The sequence below is a fragment of the Akebia trifoliata genome, chromosome 3 (assembly GCF_017979445.1).
Source record: "Akebia trifoliata isolate Shusen 1 chromosome 3, ASM1797944v1, whole genome shotgun sequence".
Classification (NCBI taxonomy): domain Eukaryota; kingdom Viridiplantae; phylum Streptophyta; class Magnoliopsida; order Ranunculales; family Lardizabalaceae; genus Akebia; species Akebia trifoliata.
In genome coordinates this window covers 30,816,190-30,841,095 of record NC_141377.1, presented here as the reverse complement: position 1 = coordinate 30,841,095, position 24,906 = coordinate 30,816,190, and the positions used below count along the sequence as shown (strand labels likewise).

The 24,906-nt window shown below is 34.5% G+C and overlaps 2 protein-coding genes and 1 non-coding gene across 3 annotated transcripts; 1 reads left to right on the top strand and 2 right to left on the bottom strand.

Annotated features, from left to right (window-relative positions):
* Positions 1-1,732: 1,732 nt before the first annotated feature.
* Positions 1,733-16,812, top strand: LOC147406353 (uncharacterized). Its single transcript, XM_086432537.1, has 9 exons — positions 1,733-2,719; positions 4,306-4,405; positions 5,354-5,421; positions 5,466-5,554; positions 6,647-6,757; positions 12,915-12,997; positions 15,739-15,800; positions 15,909-16,005; positions 16,211-16,812. The coding sequence occupies exons 1-9, from the start codon at positions 2,391-2,393 to the stop codon at positions 16,268-16,270; spliced, it is 999 nt and encodes a 332-aa protein (XP_086288663.1). The 5' UTR covers positions 1,733-2,390; the 3' UTR covers positions 16,271-16,812.
* A 2,659-nt stretch (positions 16,813-19,471) lies between these two features.
* On the bottom strand, positions 19,472-24,757 carry LOC147406351 (nascent polypeptide-associated complex subunit beta-like). The gene is made up of 6 exons (XM_086434353.1): positions 24,622-24,757; positions 24,075-24,142; positions 23,015-23,163; positions 22,848-22,904; positions 21,267-21,305; positions 19,472-19,884 (listed from the first exon to the last, which is right to left on the bottom strand). Exons 2-6 carry the CDS (start codon positions 24,140-24,142, stop codon positions 19,718-19,720), a joined length of 480 nt encoding a protein of 159 aa, XP_086290479.1. The 5' UTR covers positions 24,622-24,757; the 3' UTR covers positions 19,472-19,717.
* LOC147406352 (small nucleolar RNA snoR143) lies at positions 22,001-22,184 on the bottom strand. The gene has a single exon (XR_015177139.1). It is a non-coding gene; the product is annotated as a small nucleolar RNA snoR143 (small nucleolar RNA).
* Positions 24,758-24,906: the final 149 nt, after the last annotated feature.

The window sequence follows — 24,906 nt, the reverse complement described above, 5'->3', positions numbered from 1 at the left end:
GGGAAAATTACTTAATGAACTCTAGTGGAGGGATGTCTTTCTAAATAGTTCCAATGTTTTGGGCGTTAGCTTGATAGTCCATTTAGTAAAATTTTTATTTCTCGATAGTCTCTCAACCTTAACTCACGATATAATGTTCTTGAAATATCCAAATTGTTCTTTTCTTATCTTCTACATATACTTGAATTTTCTAATGGGGATTGCAATCATTTCCAGCGATTTTTGATTGTGAATGACAAATGAAAATGATATGCTTCTAATTTTAAATATTTAGATGTATTTTTTTTTTCCAACGATTTATAACAAAGATGAAAAACAATGTTTAGATTCCGAAATTTTTATGTAGTGTCGAGCTCACCACTTTTTATTTATTTTTGAGCTCAACATTTTTATTGTTGAGTTCGACATTTTTTATATTTGAATTCGATAATTTTGAAAAAAGTTGAACTTGACAATAAAAATGTTAAACTCAACAATAAAAAAAAGTCGGGAGTTCGATGCTGATAAAATCCACTTGTTTTCGTTTTTTTTTTTTATTGAAATACATGGGAAGATCAACTAAAAACTTGACATAATGACTTGTGTAAATGAATTCAAACTAAAAGAATCATCCTCAATCGATTTTCATCCAAAATCAAAGCAAAAATTTGAAAAATCCCAATTTTTTACACACGTCTTCAAAATGCTTGAAAAACCCCTTAAAATAATTCTTTTTTTTAATAGGTAAGTTGGATTCGAACCCACGAACTCAAACTAATTGAGCTCTGGGTCTAAGCCCATTGAAAATTACTTTTTTTTCCTTCCCAAGTCATTTTCGTTTGGAATAGAGTCTCCGAAACTCGATTGGAATGCTGGAAATCTAATTTTCTTTTATGAAAATGGTGAATTCAAACAACTAGTATAATTTTGACATTTCAATCATGAGAAAATGTGCCTATTAGGATTCAGGGATTGATTATAAAAATATAGTTTTTACTAAATGGACTATTACAAGAAGTCTTAAAACTTATGGACTAACTAGAAAGAAATCCCTCAACGAAAGTCCATTAAGTAGTTTTTCCATTATTATATTCAAGCTTAACTCAAATTTAAGAGACTAAAAATTATTGAGCTCGGTCAACTATAGTTTTCCCCAACTACGAGAAAATCCTAGCTTGCCCCTAACAATCAAGATAATATTTATTATCTTATGATATACAATCATAGTCACAAAAATCTTCAAATTTTTGAAAAATTTGTAAAATTCTCCGGATTAGGGGTTAATCGATAAATTCGACGACTGCATGATCATTGGCAATCCTTTATTAATTATGAAATATGATATATTTTCACCTATCACCTCCAAATTTTTAGTTTTTTCAAAATCAAACATAAACAAGAAGATAGGATTTAGAAAGAGGTTGAAGATGATAAATTTTGGTAAGTAATCGGAAAAAATATCTTGTATATAACCTCTGAAATTTTACCAACTTTTTATATACGAAACTTTCTCAAATTTACCCAAATTGAATCCCACCCAATAACAGAACAGCAGAAGATCACGATTACCCCAAAACCCAAAATTTAGAAAAGTAGTTCCCTTATAAACATTTCCTTTGCGCAATCAAACACTTTTTGTTTTTTGAAATAATTAAAATTTCCACGAAATTGTGATTTTGGGTTAAAATGAAGTTAACAGTGACAGACACTGACTCGGACAATCGCTTTGAGAGTTGAGAGACCGAGAGAAACAAAAACTACCGACCGAAAGAGTTAACAGAGAAAAAAAGAAGAAAAAAAAAAAAAATAGTATAAAAAAGGGGTGTGTGTGTGGAGGGTTTTCCACAATAATTGGCATCAAATGCTTTTGGGGATTCGCACTGTTGCTGAATTCCAAGATTTCCACTTCTTTTTAATCCCAACCACACCATTGCCTCCTTTCTGTTTCCCCAATTGTTGTAAAGGAGAGACCAATAGGGTTTCAGATTCCAGCTTCATCATCTTAGGTTTTTATGGTGCAAGTTAGTTTTCTTTTTGAGTGCTCTTGTTGGAGTTTTGAAGCTAAAATTAGGATTTTTTATGCCAGAAATGGGGTTTCAGGTTTTGATCTTAAGTAAGGTTTCAAAGTAACTCGGAAGATCCTTTTGTAAAATCTAGGGCGTCAGAGATGGTAATTTGAGCTAGAAAAATCACCTATTTTTAGCGTATTTGCAGCTGTTGGAGAGTATTTGTGCGAATTGGGGTTTCAGGTTTTGATCTCAAAGTCCTCCTTTTGTAAAATCGAGGGTTTCAGAGATGGTAATTTAAGCAAGAAAAATCACTTTTTTTTTGTTGTTGTGAATTTGCAGAAGTTGGGGGGAGTATTTGTGAGAATTTTGCTGATTTAAGATTGCCAAAAAAAAAAAAAAAAAATGGCGGCTGATCCCAATATGGGTTTCCACTACGATCCGATTCTCGAATCCGCGTTGAATCGTCATTCAATTTCGTTTCAATCAGGTGCAACAAACAGCTCATCGGGGTTGGTTCCAGTGGGGAATTCAATCAGAGTGAACAACTCCACTGGTAATTTCTATGCTGGTAGCTCAAGTATGATAAACACCACTCCAGGGATTATAACTCCTGCTGGAACCTCCACAAGTGGTCTTCTCCTTGATTCGGTACCGGGTCTCAAGCATGAAACAGAATTAGCCGTAGATTGGTCTGTCGAAGAGCAGACCAAATTGGAGGAAGGTCTTGCCAAGTATGGACTTTTGCTTTATATTATGTGTTGTATTTCTAATCTTGCCTTCTCATTTTTGTGTTCATTGTTTGTTTTTTCGTCTGTAATTTTGTGTTTGAAGGTATACTTGTAAGGACTAATTTGCATGATGAACGTGATTTGTTCTAAACTTTTAGTGATAACTAGGGAGCATATGATTTCTTGAGAAATGGACTCACCCTTTATGAAATGCTAAATGGGTAACTTGAAGATAATGAATTAATTTTGAATCCTATTTTTAGGTCTAGCATATCAAGTTATTAATGATTTTGTAGGAACTTTAACTTGAAATGAATATAAATTTAAATAGTTATTAATGCTAGATTGCACATGTTCTTTTAATAATTTGGATAAATGTTTTACTGAAAATTCCTATGGTGAATATGTCAGATGTCATGTGCTAGTTCTGTCTGTTGTTTTCCCTATAGGGAGTTTGTTTGATGGACTATCCTAAAATGGTGATTTACCATAACCCTTTGGAGATGTGTCTGATTCCGACACTTCACAGATGCTAATGAGATTCTTCTGATTATTGTTTCTTTCATTGTGGCAATATATTAATTAGCATTTATCATAGATTATGAGTCCTATCTTTTCCAATTGAATCTCTCCAAGGAAAATTTAACATTAAATATGTACATTTTCTTTTCTGTAGGTATATGATACATACCACATAATCCCCTTTTCTTCATCTTTCTTAGACATGATGGGTTTTAAAAAATGTGTCCAAATGATGTTAATTGGCAAAACATCTTGGGAGAAATAAATACAACAAGCCTCTTTGGTTGAGGTGTGAGAAATCAAGTATCTATATACGTTCATGCAGCAACTACTAATTCAAAATGGAAACTGATCAGATTGATTGCTTCAGTTATTCATAATCCAAGATAATTAGCTTCAGAAATAATGCATTTTAAAAAATATGTGTAATGACTCGTACTTGATGACAAGGAAAAATCATAGGCAAAACAAAAATAGATTGGAGGGAGAAATTTTGAAATGAAACAATTCATTGCACTGCAAAGTGCAAATGATTACTATAAAAGAATTATCGTAACTTTCTTCTTTTTTAGTTTATGAAGACAGGTTCTCACTTCTCATCTCAGCTCATGCTATCAATAAGATAGACCAATTTTACCAGCTTAACCACCCGGTATCTTGATGAATATTTATAGTATTCATTCAGCTGACCCCAGATTTTTGGAATATGGCTTTGATGATAGTGATGACCGGTTTAAAAATATATCTAGAAAAATAAATAAAATGAAACTAAAGCTGATTCATTGGTAACTTTACAGCTTGATCTACAACCATCAAAAGAACGTCCTTTTTAATCTTTCTTGGTGTCTTCTTTTGTTAACTACTACAGGCTATGTTGCAAGGATATGGGTATTGATTTTCCGTTTCATCAAACCCCAAAATGTAGGAGTCATAGACTCCGCACTGTATTTTTATATAACTTGGAACATAGTAATATTTTCACAATTTTTTCTGTAGTTATGTCTGTTTTTCACATCTCCATTGAGGTTAATGCTGCATATATTGATTTTTCTATATATAATTCTTAGATATGCTGATGAGCCAAGTATCATGAAGTACATCAAGATTGCAGCTACACTGCCAGAGAAGACTGTACGTGATGTTGCTCTGAGGTGCCGGTGGATGACGGTGAGTGAATGACTTTTTTTCTTTTCCTAGGCTAAATGGACCCTTCCACCGAGTAAGCCTATTTTTGAGGGCTAACACGATTGGTAACTTAAGGAAAACACATTCCTTACTAACTTAGTATGATTTGTAATCTTACTAAGGGTCATTGGGTCCACATGGATTACCACATTGGCAATCCAGCACAACAGCCTTCTAGATTTCATGAAAAACTCAGATTCAAAACTTAAAATTAAAATTAAACTGTGGAAAATAATTTTTCTTCGAAATATATATTTTTTTCCAAAGAACTTAGAATTTCGTCCTCTACAAGCAAGCATGTGGTATCATATGGTTTTTTTGGATGCCAACAAGTGAGCTCACGACCCTTAGTAAGATCTGAAATCTTACGAAGTTAGTAAGGCTAGACTGACTTGTAACTTAATGGTGCAATGTGGTCCTGTCTTAAACATCTATCATCTGGGTACACATAGGCAATTTTGCATTGTAGTGTTGTACGTTTCGTCAAATTTTTATTTATTTATTTATTTATTTTTGGCTTCTTCCAAAGAAACAATGCATCCTGTTGACACTTGATGAAGTTGATGTCTTCATCTTGAGCAGTTTGACTACTTTGGCAATGAAACAGAGAATCAACTGCGATTAATTCTTGATAATATTGAATGACATTAGATTCTCAATAAGTTGATGGAGGTTGTCTCCTTCCTGGAATAGTGATACTCGCTTAATTAGTCAACCACTGTAGGAACTAATGGATCGCATGAATTTTCAATGTAATTGACAATTGTTGTTACAGTTTTGAATATTATGGGATGGTGGAATTTCCATGTGCTTTGCCTGCCCAAGAATATCTTGATCATCAACTGGGCACTAAAGTTGCATACTTATTCAAAATGAGACACTGTTTTAGTTGTGTTCTAACATTTGCTCGGTCAATTAAACTTTTCACAGAAGAAGGAGAATGGAAAAAGGAGGAAACTGGAGGAGCATTATGCAGGAAAGAAGATGAAGATAGGAAGGTAACTTTCTCACAAATACATGAATTTCTATATAACTATTACAGCTGCTTGTACTACTTCTGCTATTTAATTGTTTTCTTATATTATACACTATACTGTCAAAATACAGTTGTTATCACAAAGAATAGGATATGTATCCTCTATGTGGTCAAAATTTATTTATAAGTAAATGAATTTATAATAAAAAAAGCAGTTAAAGTCTAAAATACTACAGGGGGCAAGTGAGACAAGTCAGATTCTAGAAATTAATTTCTTCCATCTAAAGATAACCATAGAAGTGATACCCATAAATTTGCTCAAGATGGTAGACCACTTGAACAGAATGGCCTTAGTATTGAGGACAACCATTTCTAAAGTTTGTTTGTTGTTGTTGATTGTATAATGCATGTAGCATAAGAGTTTGAGAAGAGAAGAATGGAGAAAGCGTGGGAGGAGTCAAAGTGACTCCAACCCTAACCATCGGCCCATATATATATATATATATATAACATAAAATGAAATTACACATATACCCCTACTTCTAATAACTTATTACTCCTGGGCAAAAGCAAAATGAGGAAACCTCCACAACAAATCCCCTAGAGAAGAGAAAGCTTTAAATTATCATCCTACATAAACATTAAGGATTTACTTGGGGGTGTGCTCATGCATGTTAGAGGTTTGAAGAAAGGTAGACCATAAGGAATAAGCAAAGGGACATCGAGGAGATAATGGTACATCTCTGTGTTATTGCATATGATAACATATGATGCAAGTTTTATGAACTTTGAAACCTCTTATTACTCGACCATGAGCATCTTATCCTAGGCGGTTGTCCAAATGACTGAAAATCAATCTAAAGTGGACTTGAAGTCCCCAAATGGCCTTTGTGGGGACAAGAGGGTGGTTGGAAGGAATGAGCCAACTATATACGTATTTAACCGAAAGGTGTCACTAGCGCTCCATCTCCAAACTAAGTGCAACATCCTTGGTGTTCAAAGTAATAGGAACAAGTTTGTCTAACAGAAAAGCCTTTAAAGTTAATTTCTTGATCACCGAGGTTCTTTGTCCACCTAAGATTCCAAGAGATCAAACCTTCATGCACAATTAGGTGCTGGCTTGAAGGAAATCATCCTTTAGATCTTTTTCAGTCTTGTAACTTATTAAATGTGGTTCCTCTTTTCAGTTATTAAATCTGAAAACACTTTTCAGATTTAATGTAAATTGATGAACTGAGATTCTGAAGACATGTTTCTCCAGGAAAAGCTATTGGCGTCTGCCTCGAATTCAAATATACCTCCAGCTCCACCTCCCTATGCTCTTATGGTGCACCATACTGATCAGTTAATACGTGAAGGTTGGTTGGTTACACGTTATTCTCTTATAGAAATCTTTGCTTTCTTCTTTACTATGGTAAAATTTTAGTCACTTCATTCAATAGTTGTCATATTTGATGTGTTTAAGATATTCTTCTACTCACGTGTTTGGCTTTTGAATGCCTTTTATTTTACTCTTCCCTTTATTTGTCGTCTTTGCGTTTTCATACTCCCTTTTCTTTTGAACTTGTTTGCTGATAAGTTAGGATATGATTAGTTTACTGAACAGAAAATATAAGAAGAAAAGCAACAAGCCTACTTTACGTGAGGACCATAAACAAGAAGACTTATGGGGAATAGACTTAAAATGATCGAAAGAACTAACACAATCCAAAAATGTCCTTGTCATGAGAGTGATTGTTAAAGTTGATCTTCAAAACATACTATTACTTTCATGGGTTATGGCTTGAATTACACTTTTGTCATTCTTTGTTAAAAGAATTAGAGTGAAGAACATTTCAGATCTTCCTTCTGTGAGCCTGGTGGGTAGTGTTTATTGAATTATTTCTTAGTTTTTGGCCTTTGTCTTAAAGCAGGATGCCTCTTTGAAAGGTAGAAAAATCTTCAATGGGGTCCTAACTACTGATGAATGCAATCATTGTAGGGTTTGTTCTAACAGACAAGGTATCATATGCAAGGTTGACATGGAAAAATCGTATGACCACTTGAATTAGGAGTCATTGGACTATATGCTTAGGGGAGGGGGTTCAACAACATTTGGAGGTGTGTTACATATTGTATTTCTTCTGATTGCTTTCCATCTTAGTTAATAATGGGCATTTGGATGGATATTTTAGACACTTAAAAAGATTGAGACAGATGAGAACCTCATCCCATTTTCTTTTCATGGTGGTGATGAAAGCCTTAGGGAAAATCGTTTCAAGAGCCGTTGTCAGTGAGAATTTAAAAGATTGAAGTTGAGAGCTGGGGATACTTAGTATCACACATCCAATTTGCGAGCGATACTTTAATTTTTTTGAATCCATCCCATAGACAGCTTAGATGTTTGAGAGGGGTGAGGTTATTTCTGGTTTTGGCAAAAAAGAAAGGTCTTTGGGGTTGGGATGGACTATGACATTGTGGGCGATTCTAGGAGGTGTGGTTTACCTTGAAACAAAAAGCACTTCTCTTTGCTTATTTTCTCCTTTTTATTTTTTACGATTCATAGCATGTACCATTACATTCCCACTCAATATCAAGAAGATCTCCCCCATTGACAGCAGGAGGTTCAGTGACACTGATCGAAGCCATGCTAGTGAGTATCAGAATTATCCTTATTCACTGCTCACTCAAAGTGAAAGATTTGTACATGCCATTCCAAACCAAAATTATATCCTTCATGGTTGAGGTGGAGGTTTATGCTTTAGTTGTGTGTGAGGAGAAGAAAGCAAGAGAAAGTAGTCGAGCATGATCTAATTGTGTGTTTCATGATAAACCGGTTAGTGGCTTTGTGCATCTATCGTATTCATATTCAACGGGTCTCCTATTCAAGTTTTTATGACAAAGAAATTCACTTTTTGAGTGAACATTTCCATTACCCCAAAACCATGATCACTGATTTGACCAAGTCATTGCAATGACCACATGGTCAGTTCTGTGACCAATGTCACATAACCAGGACCAAGCCACTGTTTATGATCTTTTTTCCCTGCTCCAAGAACTTCCATAATGATGTCTTTCATTGATTTCTCGCCCTTTACTGTGATTTGCATGGTTTACATCAATTGTTAAATGCGTCCTTTATTCGATAGTTATCGTCACTCTATGCATATCAATAAATTTAAATCCAACACTTTTGAATCATCTAAATACCCAATCGATTGGAATAGAGTCTGATCTTTTTGATCTGGCAGGGCCAGTGCCCAACACTTTCGGATCCTGTAACCTAACCCTCAAACCGGATCTCTTCCAAATCCAAAAATCATGATTTTGTGTATTATCAGCAGTTCTGATTTTGTAGTCAAATTCTGGATGCATTTATTTATAATATTATAGCTTGCCAAGTCTTAGAGATCCACTATCTTTAAATACTGTGATTGGCAACTTTCCAAATTGCCAAAAATTCATCAAGAGGATCATCTGATATCAGGAGGCACAATGTACTTGGCTAGAAAGACCTTTTGGGAGGAGGAGGTCTTTCAAATCATCTCAAGTATGAGTAGTGACAAGGCTTTGGTTTGCAATGGATTCTTGATGGCTTTCTTCAGGGTGAGTTGGGAGACTATTAGAGGAGATTTATTAGCAGTCATGGATGAGTTTTATTGTGAAGTTTTCTTAGATTATGGTTATAATTATTCCCTTCATGGCTCTGATTCCTAAAAATTCAGGGATGAAGGATATTATAGACTTGAGGCCGATAAGTTTGGTGGGGGCTTCTTATAAGATCTCTAAATTGCCCACATCCAGAATGAAGGTTGTTCTCAAGGCTGTGTTTGTTACACGAGTATAAACTGTACGACCTAGGGTCGGATTGGCTAATCCAAAGTTTTACTATTTGTTTCAAAACTTCTTAAATCTTGATTAAAATTGCGGGTCCCACAAGAGGTTAGCATAACACCAAAACTTGAGGAAGAGGCATCCCATTGAAGACATGGGATTCCACTTTCTCATCTTAACTTCTCTTCTCCATACTAATTAATGTCAATTGAAAAAGATTTTCCTTACTAGCATAAATCTTACTTAGGGTCGTTGTGCCAATATGGATTGCCCTATTTGCAATCCAACACCACAGCCTTCTAGATTTCACGGAGAAACTCATATTAAAAAAATGAAAGGAAAAAAAAAACTGTTTTGAGCTTCGTCCAAGGTGTTGAAAATGGATGGCTACTGAACTCCCAAACTTAAAAATAAAATTCAATAGTTAAAACTAACTTCTTTTTTTTCTTTTTTTTTTTTGAATTTTCTTTTTCAACGTTCTTAAAATTTTGTCCTCTACATCCTTGTGGCATCGAATCATGTTTTTGGATGCCACAATGTGAGTTCATCCAAAAACATGATTGATTGTGAAAGGAATTTAGATATCAAAATTTCAAGAACTTTAAAAAAAAAGAAAAAAAGAAAAATGTGTTTTTCACCTTGGATCAAACCTTTTTTTGATTTTTTAAAATAATTTGTGGGTTTAATTAATGAAAATAATAAAAAAACAATCTTTTACTTACAAAAACACACAAGATCTCAAAGAACAAGAATTATTTTCAAAAATAATGACAATGAAATATTTTATTTTTATTTTTAATAGATATTTAAGATTTTGCCTTAAAATTTTATTTTCAATACTTATTTTGGACTAAATTTGATTACTTATTGTATCATAATAAACTTGCATTAGTGTTACACAGAGATCATATAGATTGAATCTATGTTAGGATCAATGTCAAACAAACAACATGAAAGCTAATCTATCTCAAGGTTTGCCACTAGAGAGTTGAGGAAATTTCAATTCAGAATATGTAAAACGATTTTGTTGTGACCAAACAGTCCCTAAATGAATTATTTGGCCGGCGCAAGGTGCATTTGTAAAGGGTAGGCAAATTCTTGATGGGGTTCTTATTACAAATGAATGCATTGACTCAAGACCGAAATCAAAGATTCCTGGTGTGGTGGGCAAAATAGACCTGTAGAAAGCATATGACATGGAGTGCTTGTTAAGCTAAATGGGATTGGTGTAGAGATGAGTTCGACGGGTAATGAAATGTGGAACGTGGCCATTCTTTTCCATTTTAATTGATGGATCGTCATATGGGTTCTTTAGAAATTCAAGAGGGTTGAGGCAAGGGGACCTTATCTCTCCTTTTCTTTTTATTATTGTGGCAGAAGATCTAGGCAAAATGCTAGGGAAAACATTGGGTAACGGTGATCTTGGTGTTTTTTTTACTAGAACTTTGGGTCCTGTTGTGTCCCATTTGCAATTTGCGGATGATACACTTGTGTTCCTAGACGCTTCTCTCAGTCAGATAGGGGTTTCTGAGTGTTGTGTTGTTTTGAGGTAGTACCTGGTCTTCCTGTGAATCTCCAAAAGAGTAAAGGTGTTTACTGTGGGGAATGTTCAGGATATTGATTGGCTTGTTGCGGCCCTTGGATGTCAAGTTGGGTAGTTTCCATCCTCTTATCTCGGCCTTCTGCTAGGGGTTCCCTACAAGAGCAAAGCATCATAGGATCCAATTCTTGAGAGATATGGGAAAAGACTTAGCTGTTGGCAAGCGAAATATTTGTTTAAAGGTGGTAAGTTGACCTTGATTAAGAGCACTTTGTCCAATACTCTTGTTTTATTTATTTATTTAGAATACCGAGAAGCATTGAGCTTCAGGTGGATAAGTTGTTTTGGGAATTCCTATGGCATGATAAGGATAGGAGAAGTTTACCTCGTCAGGTGGAGTAAGGTTTCCTCTCCAAAGTACTAGGGGCTCTACTTTAGGAAGTTGGGGTTGATAATTTGGCATTTTTGAGCAAGTGGGTGTGGAAGTTTGGTGTTGAAAAGCATAGCTTGTGGAGAAAAGTGGTTGCAGATAAGTTTGGAATAAGCCATCATGGGTGGGAGAGTAGGATTAAGTGTAGGCCTCAAAGTGCGGAGTATGGAGAGGGATCCAAAAGGTGCTACCTCTAGTTTGTGCAAGAATTCAGTTTAAAGTAGGTAGAGGAAATAGTTTGAGACTTTGGAATGATTGGTGGCATGGTCCTTGTCCTTTAATAGAGTAATTTCCACTTCTTTTTGGTTGTCATAAAAAAAGGACGAGGCAATTTTTAATTTATTGGTGCTCTTGAAAAACACGGTGATGTGGGGTTATGGTTTTAGAAGAGCCTCCAACAATGGGGATATGGAGAATTGGGTGGGATTGATTGAGTGTATGAAAGACATTTCCTTGTCTCTTGATTCAAGTGATGGTTGGGTGTGGGAGGGATACAAGGTCAGCTTTTTTTTTTTGCTATCCTTCTATCACGTTTTAGTCAAGTGGATGGTTTGCCTTTTTCGGCTACAGCAATTTGGGGATCGAAAGTTCCATCCAAGATTTCATTTTCATTTGGACTGCAGCGTTGGGAAAAATTTCAACAATGGATCAACTTATTTGTAAAGGCTTTTGTATGCCCAATTTCTGTTGTTTGTGTAACGATGGGGAATTGGTGAATCATATTCTTATTCATTGTTCGTTTGTTTGCAAGGTGTGAGTTTTATTTTTGGGCTTGTTTGAAATTTCTACTGTTAATCCTCATTCAGTTAGAGGGTTGTTTATGTTGTTGATGCATTTGGGAGTCTCCTTCACAGTGGCGAAAGGATTCTATGGTCAATCACACTATTCGCAATTTGCTAGGGCATTTGGAAGGAAAGAAATTAGCATGTTTTCAATGGCAAGGAACTCCCCATGGATGATGTGATTGTTTCTATATTGGGTTTTTTTCTTTTTTTATGGTGTAAAGTGTTTAAAGAATTGGGGGAGGAGGGGTTGTCTTTGAAGACTTCATGGGTAGATGGGAGTGGGTATGTAAAATCGGTTCTGTGTAAGCTTGAGGTCTTGGTTGTTTGTTGTTGTTTTCTGTTGGTCATGTCAACCACATTAATATAATTAATATATATTACTTCTGCTTATCAAAAAGTTGTCACAAATTTATTTCTTGGATTCTTGATATCTACTATAGCTCCTCCCTTTTAAGTAAAATGGGCTTGTCCACGAACATATGTATGCTTTTTTTTTTTTTTTTTAAAGTTTTTATTTGACCTTTAGCTATTTTTTGGACTTATTTTGATTTTGGCTATAATACCAGAAGCATGCGGTACAGATTTTTTTGGATTTTATCAGCAGTCAATTTATTACCAAATTACCAAAAGCCTACTGGAATACATCATTTTTAATATTATAGCTTCTCAAGTCTTATACATAGTCTTAAATTTCTGTTATCTTGTAATTAGTACGTTGAAAATTTCTAACGCCACACAAATTTATTGGGAATACTTCATTTCCTGGATCCTGTTTGTTATATAGGACTTCTCTGTTTTTTTTTTTTTTTGATTGGTTGTTATATGGCAAAATTCCTTCAGACCTTTTTAAGTAGAATAAACTTTTCCTCAGAGAGAAGTATACTTATTTTGTTATTTGATCTTTTCCTATTTTTTGGACTTATTTTGGTTATTTTGGCTTGTACCAGAAGTAGGTGGCACAATTAGGCATCTTTTGGATGACAATGCTCAAGTTTTTAGCAACATCAGTGCTAACCTTGCAACATTTAAGGTGAACTAAGACTTCATTTTTTCTTCGTCAGAGATATCTACATTTGACTTCTTTCACAACCTTTATGTTGATGCATATTGTCTGTTTTTTATTTTTTCTTTTTGGGGTCAAAAATAGAGGTTTTGCATGGGAGTTTTCTTTTATCTATGTACTCTTGTGAATTTCTCACTTTATTTGCCATTGTGGAATTCACCTGAATTCTGGAATGAAGTGTTTATACATTTGAGGCATTCCAGCCACAAGTATTAGGTAATCAAAGTCATGTTTATTATTGCAATTTTTCTAATTCACTAAACCAAATCCACTAGTTTGATTTAGAATACTAAGTTTTTTTTTAAAAAAAAGCACATCAAAATGAAAAGACGTAACGTTAGTACTCTTAACATCAGAGCTACTAACTACTATAATATCTGTAGATCATCATAAAGGTAAAGACCTCAATAGGCCTTCTAACCTAAGAATATATGTATTTTTAGTAGATTAGTCACCCTAGTGTGTGAGAGAATGTAGTCTTATTTATCTAGTTATGTGCAGAAGGGCAGTATAATCATTTTACTATTTTTATTACAGTAAGATATAATCATACCAAGTTCGATGACTCCTCCAAACTTCTCTCTCTCCTCTTTTCTCATCCCTTCAACCCTTTTACATGGTTCATGCCTCTGATAAGTTTTTCTTCAATTTTTTGCTCATTATTCTGTATTTTTCCTTTTTTGATTGTTTTTGTTTCCCTTTTTGTTTTTTTGACATAGAAAGTGCCACTAGCCCTAGATAGGGTTTTAACCCCCTAGAGTTTTGATCTAAGGGTTTTGACCTACAATAGGCACTTTTAGTTCCACTGAGTCGTCTGTCTTATGATCCCTTTACAAGACATACTGAAATTCCCGGTGGTTGAGGTAATTCTGGTGGTGTCGGCAAAAATGAGTAGAGGAAGTGCACAAATTGTGGGGTGTTGGTCATACTGTCGACTTTTACTGGGATAGATGGGTCAACCTATGTGGGCGAATTAGGCAACCGAGGAAACACAATCAACTACTATAGGAGGTAACTCTCCTATTTTTTGTGATGAGTACAATCAACTTCTTCAGAAGGTTTAAGCACTCTCTCTCTAGCTTTCATCTTGTCCTCCTCCGGCTAGCAGCAACCCCAAATGGCCATTGACATGGCCACATGGTTTAAGTACGTAGTTGGATCCACCTCACTACTTGGACCTCCTACGAATTCCAAGAATAGTTATGCAACTAAATTCTTGAACAAAAACTGTTTTTTATCGTATATTTTGAAGTTATGGATCCATCATGTCAGAGGCAAAGTGTTTGGTTACACAACCTTGGGTTTTGATTCTTCTATCATAGTTGGGGGCTGCCTTGATTATGGGAAAAAAAAATCAAGACTAGGAATACAGATTTTGGATAGTCATTTTATTGTTGCTGCATTCTTTTGGATGATCAGAAAAGATATGGACAACAGTACCAAGCAAAGTTCATAATACAAATTGTTATACATCCAGTTGGGTCGATGTTTGACCTAGAAGATCCCTTCGATAGTTCCCAGTTGACAGTGTCTCCTGAACCTCTTGAACGTATGCATACAACATCAATAGCGAATATGGCTTCATCCCATCCTCTTGGTGCTACTATTCCGCTATATTTTCCTATGCACAAAATGCTTCATTTTATGTTGCTATGTCTCCTCATTTTGTACATGTGATACAGAAATACTTGCTTTTCTGTCATTATCAGCTTTGTTTTCAAATAGCATATGCGTTTGCATACCATCCAATTTTTTTTTCCTTTTTAAATAAAAATAGAAAAATCTACAATTATTACTATACTTTTGGAAAATATTTTTTTTATAATGTTTTTATTTTCAATTACATTCTGATTTTTTATATTTGTAGGTTTACCAAGTTTGAATGTCGCAAAAAAATCTTTTAATCTTACCTTTTGAATCTTGAATCTTGCTTCTCAAGCTTGATGTAGATGATTTTAGTTGTAAAAGAGAGAGAATACAGTTAGATTGTAAAAAAAAAAAATAGAATTTAGAAGGGAGCTAAAATGGGAGTAGAATTGAATTAAAATGAGAAGAAAAACGTGTTGGATTGTTGTAAGAACGTGGAAGTGATAATGGGTATTTGTTAAAAGAAAATCAAGTGTTTGCCAAAAGGTCAAAATTTTGACCATTGGGCAAATATGCCATCACATACCGCATATGCGTTTTCATATTGCAGTATGCGATCACATACATAAGTCTGCCATGGAATAATGACTTAATTGCATATGCCAAAAAAATTTTGATAAGTAAAATTATATTAATAAGTGGTCGAGGTGACCAATTAGAACAGAAAAACAAAGCAGAAACTACTAGGTAGATTGGAGTTCACACACCCAATCCCATTTACCCAAAAAATTATCAAAGAAAACACCCCTAAATACCTTGAAAATCTTACACCTCAAGAAGACCAGACCCAAAATAGCTAAAAAGGGAATCATTCACCAAGTCAGCTTCCCCTTATATAATGACTATTGCAATGCCAATTTTGACCATTGGGCAAATACGTCATTGCGTACTTCATATGTGAGTTTGTGATCGCTTACATAAGTATGCTATGGAATAATAACTTAATTGCAAATGCCATGGTATTTGCAATTTTATGCCCAAAAATAGCATATGCGCATTTGACGACAATGATCATCAACGTACCAAACTAGGAGGCTTGATGTGCAACTGTTTTCATGCAGATACAGGATAATTTCGACCTCTTCTGCCGCTCTAGAAACAATATTACAGCTATATTGAATGAGTATGTGGATTTCGTTCTCGATTTCATTTCAGTGTTAACACTCATTACTCTTTCTTGTTCATATTTTAGTCCAATGTTGCTAAAAGTTTGGTTTGTGAATCTCTGCAGCATGAGGGATATTCCTGGAATAATGAGCCGGATGCCCCCATTGCGTGTATCACTTGACGAGGAACTTGCGAGTGCTATTCTACCTAATACAGCTCAGGTAAGTGGTCCTTCAAGCTGCTAATTTTTTGTTTTTTGTTTTTTTGGTGTGGTGGGCATCTCTTAAGGGTGTCTATTGTTGGGAAAACATGCCACACCTCAAACTATGTGGTTTAAGTAAATAGTAATAAAATGCCAAATTCAATTTTTAATACCCTCACATTATAATAATGCCTATTCTTATTGTGGTCGTGTTGAATGTGCAGACGATGATGTTTGGCGCACCGAGTAGGCTCTATCATCTGAAGCAAGAGCCAAGATGTTGATGCATAATTTCAGAGGATGAAGGGAGGGATTTATCTGGACCATGTAATTACAAACAATTTTCTTCCGTAAATGCATAAGAAGCTGGTAGGAGCTCTTTCTTCCATTGTTTATACACACACATACACACACCCTGGCACATGGACCCATCCCAATTAGAGAAAATTTGTAAAGATCCCATTTTCGGAATCTAAACAGTTGACCAGATAATACTGACCCAAGCATCAGGTAATAAAAAGCCTAGAGTGCCCAGCATCTCTCCTGGTCTCTTGGTCAAGAGTTTCTTACCAGAACCCCTTTTTTAATTTTGTAAACTCTGACTAAATGAAAGTCTTTTGTGTATAAATTAATGTGACAGAGAACCTTGAGTAGATTCATCTTTTGTACTTACTAGTTACCTTAATGTGACTTGGTTGTTGGTGTCTGTAAATTGAAAAGAAAATTTTGCAACTTTTTTTCATATTGGACAAAATTAATTAGTTGTTCTTGTAGTACCCGTCCCCCTATTTTAAGCTTTATGAATATCACTATTGACTAAATCAAATGATGTGTACCTAAATGTGTGCGAGTGAGAATTGAAATGTGTACCAAAATGTAATAGGACATTCGAAGCTTTGATGATTTTACAGGTTTGTTGTTTGTCAATTACAGACATGACATGGTGTTACGATAATAGATGATTGTTTAACAAGTGACAGAGAATTAGAAAGGAAGATAATGGGATTGGTGATTTTAAAAAAAAATCCTAAATGAGAGATCAATAGGGCTTTTCCATCTTTGCTTTGAAAATACTAGACGTAAAGGTGTTTTGTTATGATAGGAAGTAATTTTATTTTAATTAAAATAGGATGTTAATTAATATGAATTTTGGCAAATAAGATCCTCCCTTCTCTCATTATAAAAGTAAAGTTGACCTCTAGAGAACAAAAATGGTTACTAGGTAGGCATGTATTTGATTCGCTAAGCTCTTGAGTTTAAAAGTTGAAAGTAGTACTTCGTAAGTTTTGATGAATAGGGGTATTAATTTAAAAATATCATAATTTGTAGGGAAAATTACTTAAAAGGACCTGGTGAAGGGATTTATTTTTGAATATTCCAACTTTTTATTTCTTTATGATCCCTCATTATTGATGAACTCACTGTTTTTTTCCTTATTGTCGAGATCACCACTTTTTGTTTTATTGTTAAACTCACCATTATTTAAACAATAAATAAAATGGTGAACTCGACAATGGTAAAACCCACTCATTTTTTATTTTCGATTTTTTTTTTACTAAAATACTTAGAAAGATCAACTAAAAATGTGAGATAATGACTAGATCAATTTTCAACCAAAAAATAAGAGAAAAGTGAAAAATCATAATTTTTTTACATATATCTTCAAAATGTTTGAAAAAATCCTTGAAAATGGTTTCTTCCTTCTTAAATCTAAATCCTTTTTAACGGAATGGATCTTCTGAAACTCGATTAAGATGCCAAAAATATATTTTTTTTTTTATGAAAATGATGAATTCGAATGGTTAGAGCATTTAATTGTGAGAGATGAGGTCCAAGGACTGTTGAGAAAAGAAAAGTTTAGGGTTTGTTCTTTACGAAAATCAATTTCAATTCCAGAAACTGGCTTTTGGAATAAATAGAAGCCTAGCGCCTAAAAAACTATATCCAGCAGAAGCTTGTTCGTTATAGAAGCACAAAAACTAGAAATTGATGTTCATTTGATAGTTTTTTATTACTAAATTCTAGTAAAATGACTAAAATACCCTTAATGTTAATAATGCACAAAAAATGACCATATATATATATATATATAATAATATATATATATATATAAAAATATATATATATTTATATATATTAATAAATTTATAAATTTTAAAATTTTATAAATTCTATCAAAATTTCGACAACATCTATTAAAAATGAATATATGAAAATTTTCTAATGAAGAAAATACCTGCATAATACACAATCCAACATTTACATAAAGATAATGTTGTTTTGATAATAAAATAGTGATGATGAATTATTTTTTATCTTAGTAGTAAAAATGAAATGTATTTTGGTAAAGATGAAAAGTATTTTGATAATCTCCTTTTATTTTTTAAGGTTTGTTTAGTTGAAAATTTGATTAAAAATAAAGAGTATTTTAGTAAAGATGAAAGGTATTTTAGTAATTTCCTTTTATTTTTTAAGATTAAATTTGGTCGAAAATTTAATTAAAGATGAAATATATTTTGATAATTCTCTTTTGTCTTGTAAAGTTAAGTTTAATTAAAAATTTGATTAAAGATAAAAAGTATTTTGGTAAAGATGAAGAATATTTTAAAAGTCTCCTTTTATTTTTTAAGATTAAATTTGATTGAAAATTTGATTACAGATTAAGGGTATTTTGATAACTACACTTGAACCATTTTACGTTTTTGACTTTACACAAAAATCATTTGAAGAAATCCCTTTTAGACAACTTCTATTAAGAAATGTTTTGAGCTTCATTTAAAATCTGAAAAAGCCAAAAAATCTCAAACAAACATCATTCATCAGACTTTCTTAACTTAAAAGCAAAAAAAATAAACTAGAAAAAACTAGCTCTTGAAGTTCAAACGAACAAACCCTTACTAAGTAAACTATTAAGATACCATCCAAAACTTACTATTTAGAAAAAAAATCTTAATTTTCCCTAATTTATATTTTTTCCAATGTTTAAATTGTAATAGAAACCTCTAGCCGCCTGTCCGGTCAATGGGCTCTATGCCATACTTGAAAGCAAACTTATCTGTCAATGTTATACCTTGCAAACAAGACTTTTTTATTTTTTTATATAGATTTGCCTGTAATCTCTCCATAGCCTGCTCCCTTGCAGCCCAAAAAATAAAGCAAGGAAGGGGCAGCTCGCTACCGTTGAGTAGCTGTTTCAGCTAAATTCAATCTTTGGGATCTGCGAGTATGGTGCATTAGCCCCTCCCTCCCTCCCCTTTAAGAGAGGTGAGCCTTAATAAGAGCGAACTGCAACTAAAGAAATGAAAACATCCATGCTTCCAAGTATATTTCATCTTAACTCAGTATAATTCTAAGAGAATTCATCGGTAAGGATCTGTATGGTCTATAGGGACCAATATAATTCTCACTTTTAATTATTATTATTATTATATATAGAATCTCACATTATTGTTCCTAGAGAAGTGCGAGGCAGATAGCAGAAAGTATGATGAAAATGACTGCAAGCATGATAACTCTCTCATCTAATACAGGCGAGTGAATTGGTCAGACAGAACTCTCTTTCAACAGGGTTTTTTTGCCAGCAATAACAAAATAGCTGCTTTCTAGCATCATGTATGTCACAAGAAAATTAAAAACTGATAAAACAGTAATTAAAAAAACCCTAAACTTGGAACCATGGAAGAAGAAGAAAATATAGAGAAGAACCACACCCTATAATAAATAAACCAGCTCTAAGAAGTTTGACCCTCTTCAGCAGCAGCAGCTTCGAATGTCTGGCCCGGCACAAGCTCTGGTACCTCATCATCATCATCATCCACTTGTGCTGCTGCACCTGCAGATGGTGCCTGCTTCTGGAACTGCTCTGCAAGCCTCCTCAAGTTGTCCAAGTTATCCGGCCCTAGTGAGGGACAAAAACAAACGAGAGTGAATTTCAAGGACCATAAATTTCACATTTGGTTGGTGTTACTCTATATGCAGATTACCCATCTGACATTCATCTTTAGGATTGGTTTTTGTTGACCTAGAGAAAGCATTTGATACCTAGAGAGTTAATTGGGCGGGAGGACGTGCAAGAGAGGACACTGACTAATGTGAAAGACAAATGAGTTCCCAGGTACAATTGATTTACACTAGGCATTGACTTTTGAACTCATATCCAAGATGAAGTACCTAGGTATATGGTATTCTCATATGATGTATTAGTTGCAGAGACTAGAGAGGGAGTTCACATAATAATAGAATAATGCAGAGGTGTCATGATTCCCAGGGCTTTAAAATATAACTTGAACCAAGACCTAGTTTGTGGAGTGTAAATTTAGTAGGGCATCCATGAAGAGGAATGTTCAATAAAATTGATGGTCTAAAAATACACCAAAGCAGACATTTTCGTTATCTTGAGTCTAATATGCACAAGAATGGATAGATTGAGAAAGATGTGTTCCATAAAATCAGAGATGAACGATTAAAGTAGAGGTGATATTCTAGAATACTATGTGACTGATGCATACCAAAAAGGATAATTCTATATTTAACTAGCAATGCTTTGTGGAGCTGAATGTTGGCTCATCAAGAAGCATCATGTTAACAGATTGAGCATAACAGAGATAAGGATGTTGAGATGGGAGTGGAAAAACCAGCAAACATAAAATAAGACCTAAGCACATTTGAGAAGATCTAGGAGTAGCTACAATAGACAAAAAAGTAAGAGAAAGTCAAATGAGATGGTTTGGACACAGTCAACAAAGGCCGATTACAGCCCCAGTCAGAAAAATAAATAAAATCTATACTTGTTTAGGATTCTAGAAGAGATTGTGAAAGTGGATATAAACAAACATTCAATAACAGAAACGTGGCTGTGGAAATAATCGAATGGAGGAACATAATTTATTTAGATGAACCTAATCTTTGAGAATAGGCTTTGATGATGATCAGTGTTCTGTTGGAAATAAACAAATTCAGTATAGAAGATCCACAGCAGGGTTTGATGCAAAGCTAAAGCATAAATGAATGCCAGATGGGTCACAACCCCGTATTAGGCTGGATCTATGAATTCTACATACTTTTAGGAGGATTACAGACAACATCCAAAGCAAAATAAAAAAAGAGCATAATGGGGAAAACATGACAGAATTATCTAGTTTCCAGATATCAGAACTTGAATTCCAACTATCAAAAGCAGTGCCAACATTTACTGCCAATTTTATATTACTATAAATTAAACAATACGTATAAAAAAAATATTACACAGATGAGTAGGAAAAAAGAAGAAAGGGCACTTACCCAATTGGTTGATGATGCCAGGGAGAACATCCTGCAATTCTGGAACATAATAAATTTAGATGTTAATCCCCACTGCTCTAAAGAAAATGAAGGAAACATAGTGCATTGCAAGGGCAACTATGGCTACTCTCATCCCACAGAGACTGTGAACATGCCACTGCCACCCAAAAAGGCTCCAGTACAACTAACAGAACCATGCAACTAGAGCACTTTCTTTTGGACATAAAGAGAAAATTGTGCAAGGCCACACCAAGGCTCATTAATTTGATCATTATGATCTTGAGGCCATTTCCAATCTAATCACACTTGTCTAAGGGCGCAAATTAGGCCGGGCTCGTCCAGAACAGGCTTCCTTATATAAAATCACCAAACCTGAGCTCAACCTGTGGCTCTACCCTATAGTGTGGTCCAGGCTCACTAGTTCAGTCTGAGTCTATTTAAAATATAAAATAAATAAAAAATAGAAAAATAAAGGTCTCAAAAATCCAAGAGGTTTGATTCCTTTGCATGGGAACATGTTTTACTAACAAAAATGGAAAATGAGTTTCCAAAGTCCACCAACAATATCTATGACTGCATGGATCTTGATTGATCCATGCTTCTATGACCATTTCTTAATAAAAATTGACTTTGAAGAAGATATTTTCCCAACAAACAAACAATCCTTAGAATGAAGATAACAAATTTTGATCAAACCACCATAATTGTCAGATGAGAAAATTGCAATAGAAGATGATTGTGAGATGGAATTAGTAGACAAATCGGGACTCGATTGAACCCGTTATCTGTGGATATACACATCTCTACGGTTGTCTGGCCGCTGCCAATCTTTCCATTGGCTTTCTCTATATGCACCATTGGTTTCGACAAAGAGGAATTAAGGGGGAAATTAATTTCCTCTCCCCTCTCTATCTGTAACCCAACAAATGCAAAGTTACTATTAAAAAAAAAAATCCATGATATGGGTTCGGCTCATATCAAGTGTAAATTTTTTGGACTCTTATCATGGTGGGAAACCCATTAACATAAGAAAATGGAATAAAAAGATGCCTAAGCATTCACTGTAAAATAATACAAGGAGACAGCACCTTCTCCTTCAAAATTGAAGGGTCCATGAAACCCAACTCAAGCCCTCTCTCTTTCTAATCATAGCCAATAATAGATCTATCAATTTATTAAAGATTAAAAACAACAAAGATACAAAAACTCACTGAAAAAGAGAGAAGAATATGAGATATTTTATAAAATCTGAAGATCGTCTACTATGCCGTGGTGGAGGTCTAAAATTCAGGCTGGACTAAACAGGTTTTCTTTTGGGTTGAGCTTCCAAGGAAACCTTCACTGAAGTTTTTTTCTTTTTAGGATGGGCCTAGAATCAAGCCAGGTATCAGGCTTAGAGAGACTTTTTTTTACACCCCTACACTTGTGCGCAAGCATGCACACTGATCATTGCATTGAGATTTATGGGGTCAACATCCTTGGTGGAACCCTGCTCTGAAATGCGTAGAGAAATGGACATTTAAAAAAAAGGACTTGATACATAGTTTTCCGATACGAGAGACAAGGTAATAGAGAAAATACTCTTTGTTTGAGGAGATCCACTAACAACCCAAGTGTTGGCCGCAATTGAGGCTTGAACTGAAATAAAAGAAATATAATAATTAGTATCAAGACAATCACTTGTAAATGAAGAGCAACAATGAGTAGAAAATTCTATATGGGTTTTTCAGTTGTACGGCTAGTTTTACCTTTAGGACTTAAAAACTGAATGACAGTGTCATCCTTGAAAATGTTGACTTCCTCAATGGCTGGAATGGCATTCACACCTATTCTCTTAAGAGTGCTCTGGAGCCTTTTGTCATCTGTTGTTGTGGTCTTGTGAACAGCCTTCTTCTTTCTATGATTAAGAGAATAAAGCATAAATTATTTCAGTAAGTTTCATCAAAAGAATATAAAGGAGAGTTTGGGGGTCATATAGAATCTCCAAAAAAGAAAAAATAATTTTCTTAAAAAGTAAAGATTAATAAATCAGGGAACATAATTCACAGCTAGATTAAAACAGTGAAAATTAAAATGATTTCATAAACATAATATCTTCTAATTCAACGTTGGAAGATCTGTCATCTTCACCAAACCACAATTTTTTCAAAACCCCAATCTACAGAGTGGAGATAGGGACGTAAGCTCAAACAAGCCTGACTGAACTATATGAACTAAACTTGATGTTAATCCACTAGAAAGAGTAGGGCCCAGCAAGCAGAACTACACCACGAAAGTAGTATGGCCCTGAGCAATGGCCATGAAAGCTAAGGTTCTGAAAGAAATAAAGGAGGTTCATTCGCTTCCACTTGTTCATCCCACTAGCGGCTCATCGCTCTGAACAAGTTTAATTCTGGTACTTTTGCCCTGGTATCTATGTACCCTTTGAGAATGACATTTTTCATACCTCTATATCAGATTGAACACATGATAATTCACCAAGAGATCCCAAACATTAAGTCATCCTTCCATTTTCCATTAAACCATTGTCTTAAAAATAGGACCGGGTTGGAACAGTCTTGAGTCGACCCAAAAGAAACCAATCGGCCCACCTGATTCTACCAGTGACCCGACCAGGTTTGTGTAAGGCCCGGTCCAATTTTTGGATGATTTTTTTACATGTCCCTTCACAATTTAGTGAATATTTGAGACGCCCTTGTGTTCTAAAATTGATTATAATCCCCTTTGACCCAACTTGGTAGGATGCGCCAGATTAAAATCCATCAATGGACAATCAACAAAAAATAATAATAATAATAACCAGCAAACCTTCGCACGCTTCCCTTTCCCCCAGTGCGAACAGCACCAGCCATCTTCATGAGCTTATCCCGATTCATCTGTATGGGTGAAAAATGATGATTCAAAGTGGACATTTCATATTTTCAGGTGCGAGGAACTGATGAAATAAACAACTCGAATGAAATATTTTGCTCATCAAATTAAAAAAAATGAAATCTCAATCTTTTTAGCCTTTATTAAAGTTGTGAATGAGAAATCAAACCGAGCAAATCTAAACAGAAATGTGTATCTTGAAAAATACTGCTCTTCGAGTAGATACCACAAAATCAAACAAAAACCCTAAAATGTTCAAACCCTTGACATCATAATCAGTCCCCCAAAACCCTAATATTTAAAATATAAAAGCTGCTGAATCTAGTACAGTTTTGAGAGATTTATTATTGCAGATGACACAATAAAATCTTAAGAGCATCAAAGTTCGAAACCTATACATCTGGAGAGATAAGAACACGAATCGATCGAAGAGTACAGTAGGATCCACAATCGAAATACCTAGAGAGAGATGTTTGGAGATTACCTTATTAGGGTTTTTGATAAAATGGGAGATAAAGAATGAGAGAGGGAGGTTTTTGGCGCCGCAACAACAAGACCTAACGCTCTGCTCTGTGTTCTTAATTGGACGATATATACTCTCTTTGCTACAATTCCATTTATAACCTTCTTATTCTTCAGTATTGAAGTTGTGCCAGCTACTAAAGTAGGGGTATATTGGTCAAGAAATTAATCCAGGTCCATTTTAGGGCAAGGCATCAAAAATGGGACCCGGTCGAAAGTCCTATATGGTTCGATCGGACCTTTGAAG

Excerpts from the sequence above, each read along its gene's own strand:
- LOC147406351 (XM_086434353.1), bottom strand. The coding sequence starts at position 24,142 with ATGAATCGGGATAAGCTCATGAAGATGGCTGGTGCTGTTCGCACTGGG. Across the intron at positions 23,164-24,074 it reads GGAAAGGGAAGCGTGCGAAG|AAAGAAGAAGGCTGTTCACA; the intron begins GTTTGCTGGTTA and ends TCTTAATCATAG. Across the intron at positions 22,905-23,014 it reads TCAGTTTTTAAGTCCTAAAG|TTCAAGCCTCAATTGCGGCC; the intron begins GTAAAACTAGCC and ends CTTTTATTTCAG.
- LOC147406353 (XM_086432537.1), top strand. The coding sequence starts at position 2,391 with ATGGCGGCTGATCCCAATATGGGTTTCCACTACGATCCGATTCTCGAA. Across the intron at positions 5,422-5,465 it reads AAGAAGATGAAGATAGGAAG|CTGCTTGTACTACTTCTGCT; the intron begins GTAACTTTCTCA and ends TAACTATTACAG. Across the intron at positions 6,758-12,914 it reads TGATCAGTTAATACGTGAAG|AAGTAGGTGGCACAATTAGG; the intron begins GTTGGTTGGTTA and ends GGCTTGTACCAG.